Here is a 1,779-nt window from a genome sequence, read left to right on the forward strand (position 1 = left end):
GACTGTGGTGGATGTAGACTGGTGTGGTGGATGTAGACTGTTGTGGTGAATGTAGACTGTGGTGGATGTAGACTGGTGTGGTGGATGTAGACTGGTGTGGTGGATGTAGACTGGTGTGGTGGATGTAGACTGGTGTGCTGAATGTAGACTGGTGTGGTGGATGTAGACTGGTGTGGTGGATGTAGACTGTGGTGGATGTAGACTGGTGTGGTGGATGTAGACTGTGGTGGATGTAGACTGGTGGATGTAGACTGGTGTGGTGGATGTAGACTGGTGTGGTGAATGCAGACTGTGGTGGATGTAGACTGGTGTGGTGGATGTAGACTGTGGTGGTGGATGTAGACTGTGGTGGATGTAGACTGGTGTGGTGGATGTAGACTGGTGTGCTGGATGTAGACTGGTGTGCTGGATGTAGACTGGTGTGGTGGATGTAGACTGTGGTGGATGTAGACTGGTGTGGTGGATGTAGACTGTGGTGGATGTAGACTGGTGTGGTGGATGTAGACTGTGGTGGATGTAGACTGGTGTGGTGGATGTAGACTGTGGTAGATGTAGACTGGTGTGGTGGATGTAGACTGGTGGATGTAGACTGGTGTGGTGAATGCAGACTGTGGTGGATGTAGACTGTCGTGGATGTAGACTGTGGTGGATGTAGACTGGTGGATGTGGACTGGTGTGGTGGATGTAGACTGGTGTGGTGGATGTAGACTGTGGTGGATGTAGACTGGTGTGGTGGATGTAGACTGGTGTGGTGGATGTAGACTGGTGTGGATGTAGACTGTGGTGGATGTAGTCTGGTGTGGTGGATGTAGACTGGTGTGGTGGATGTAGACTGTGGTGGATGTAGACTGGTGTGGTGGATGTAGACTGTCGTGGATGTAGACTGTGGTGGATGTAGACTGGTGTGGTGGATGTAGACTGGTGGATGTAGACTGGTGTGGTGAATGCAGACTGTGGTGGATGTGGACTGTGGTGGATGTAGTCTGGTGTGGTGGATGTAGACTGGTGTGGTGGATGTAGACTGGTGGATGTAGACTGGTGTGGTGAATGCAGACTGTGGTGGATGTGGACTGTGGTGGATGTAGTCTGGTGTGGTGGATGTAGACTGGTGTGGTGGATGTAGACTGTGGTGGATGTAGACTGGTGTGGTGTATGTAGACTGTGGTGGATGTAGACTGGTGTGGTGGATGTAGACTGTGGTGGATGTAGACTGGTGTGGTGGATGTAGACTGATGTGGTGGATGTAGACTGGTGTGGTGGATGTAGACTGGTGTAATGGATGTAGACTGGTGTGGTGGATGTAGACTGATGTTGTGGATGTAGACTGGTGGATGTAGACTGATGTGGTGGATGTAGACTGGTGGATGTAGACTGGTGTGGTGGATGTAGACTGGTGGATGTAGACTGGTGTGGTGGATGTAGACTGTGGTGGATGTAGACTGGTGTGGTGGATGTAGACTGGTGTCGTGGATGTAGACTGGTGTGGTGGATGTAGACTGGTGTGGTGGATGTAGACTGGTGTGGTGGATGTAGACTGATGTGGTGGATGTAGACTGTGGTGGATGTAGACTGGTGTGGTGGATGTAGACTGGTGTGGTGGATGTAGACTGGTGTGGTGGATGTAGACTGTGGTGGATGTAGACTGGTGTGGATGTAGACTGGTGTGGTTGTAGACTGGTGTGGTGGATTTACACGAGGGACAAGATCCAGGCTAGCATCAACATTATCCATACGGATCCACTGGCCAATGGATGACATCCATCTTTACATGGCACGAAG

At 51.0% G+C, this 1,779-nt stretch overlaps 1 protein-coding gene across 1 annotated transcript in view; it reads right to left on the minus strand.

The window, feature by feature from the left end:
• Positions 1-1,597: 1,597 nt before the first annotated feature.
• LOC131927448 (cysteine-rich venom protein Mr30-like) overlaps positions 1,598-1,779 on the minus strand; it is a 24,731-nt gene continuing 24,549 nt past the window's right edge. The window contains exon 11 of the mRNA XM_059283136.1: positions 1,598-1,779. This exon is cut by the window's right edge and continues 19 nt beyond it. Coding sequence (XP_059139119.1) covers positions 1,689-1,779 — 91 coding nt within the window. The 3' untranslated portion in view covers positions 1,598-1,688.

This window comes from Physella acuta, unplaced genomic scaffold (genome assembly GCF_028476545.2).
Source record: "Physella acuta isolate Inbredline_101_S28 unplaced genomic scaffold, ASM2847654v3 ptg001401l, whole genome shotgun sequence".
NCBI lineage: Eukaryota > Metazoa > Mollusca > Gastropoda > Physidae > Physella > Physella acuta.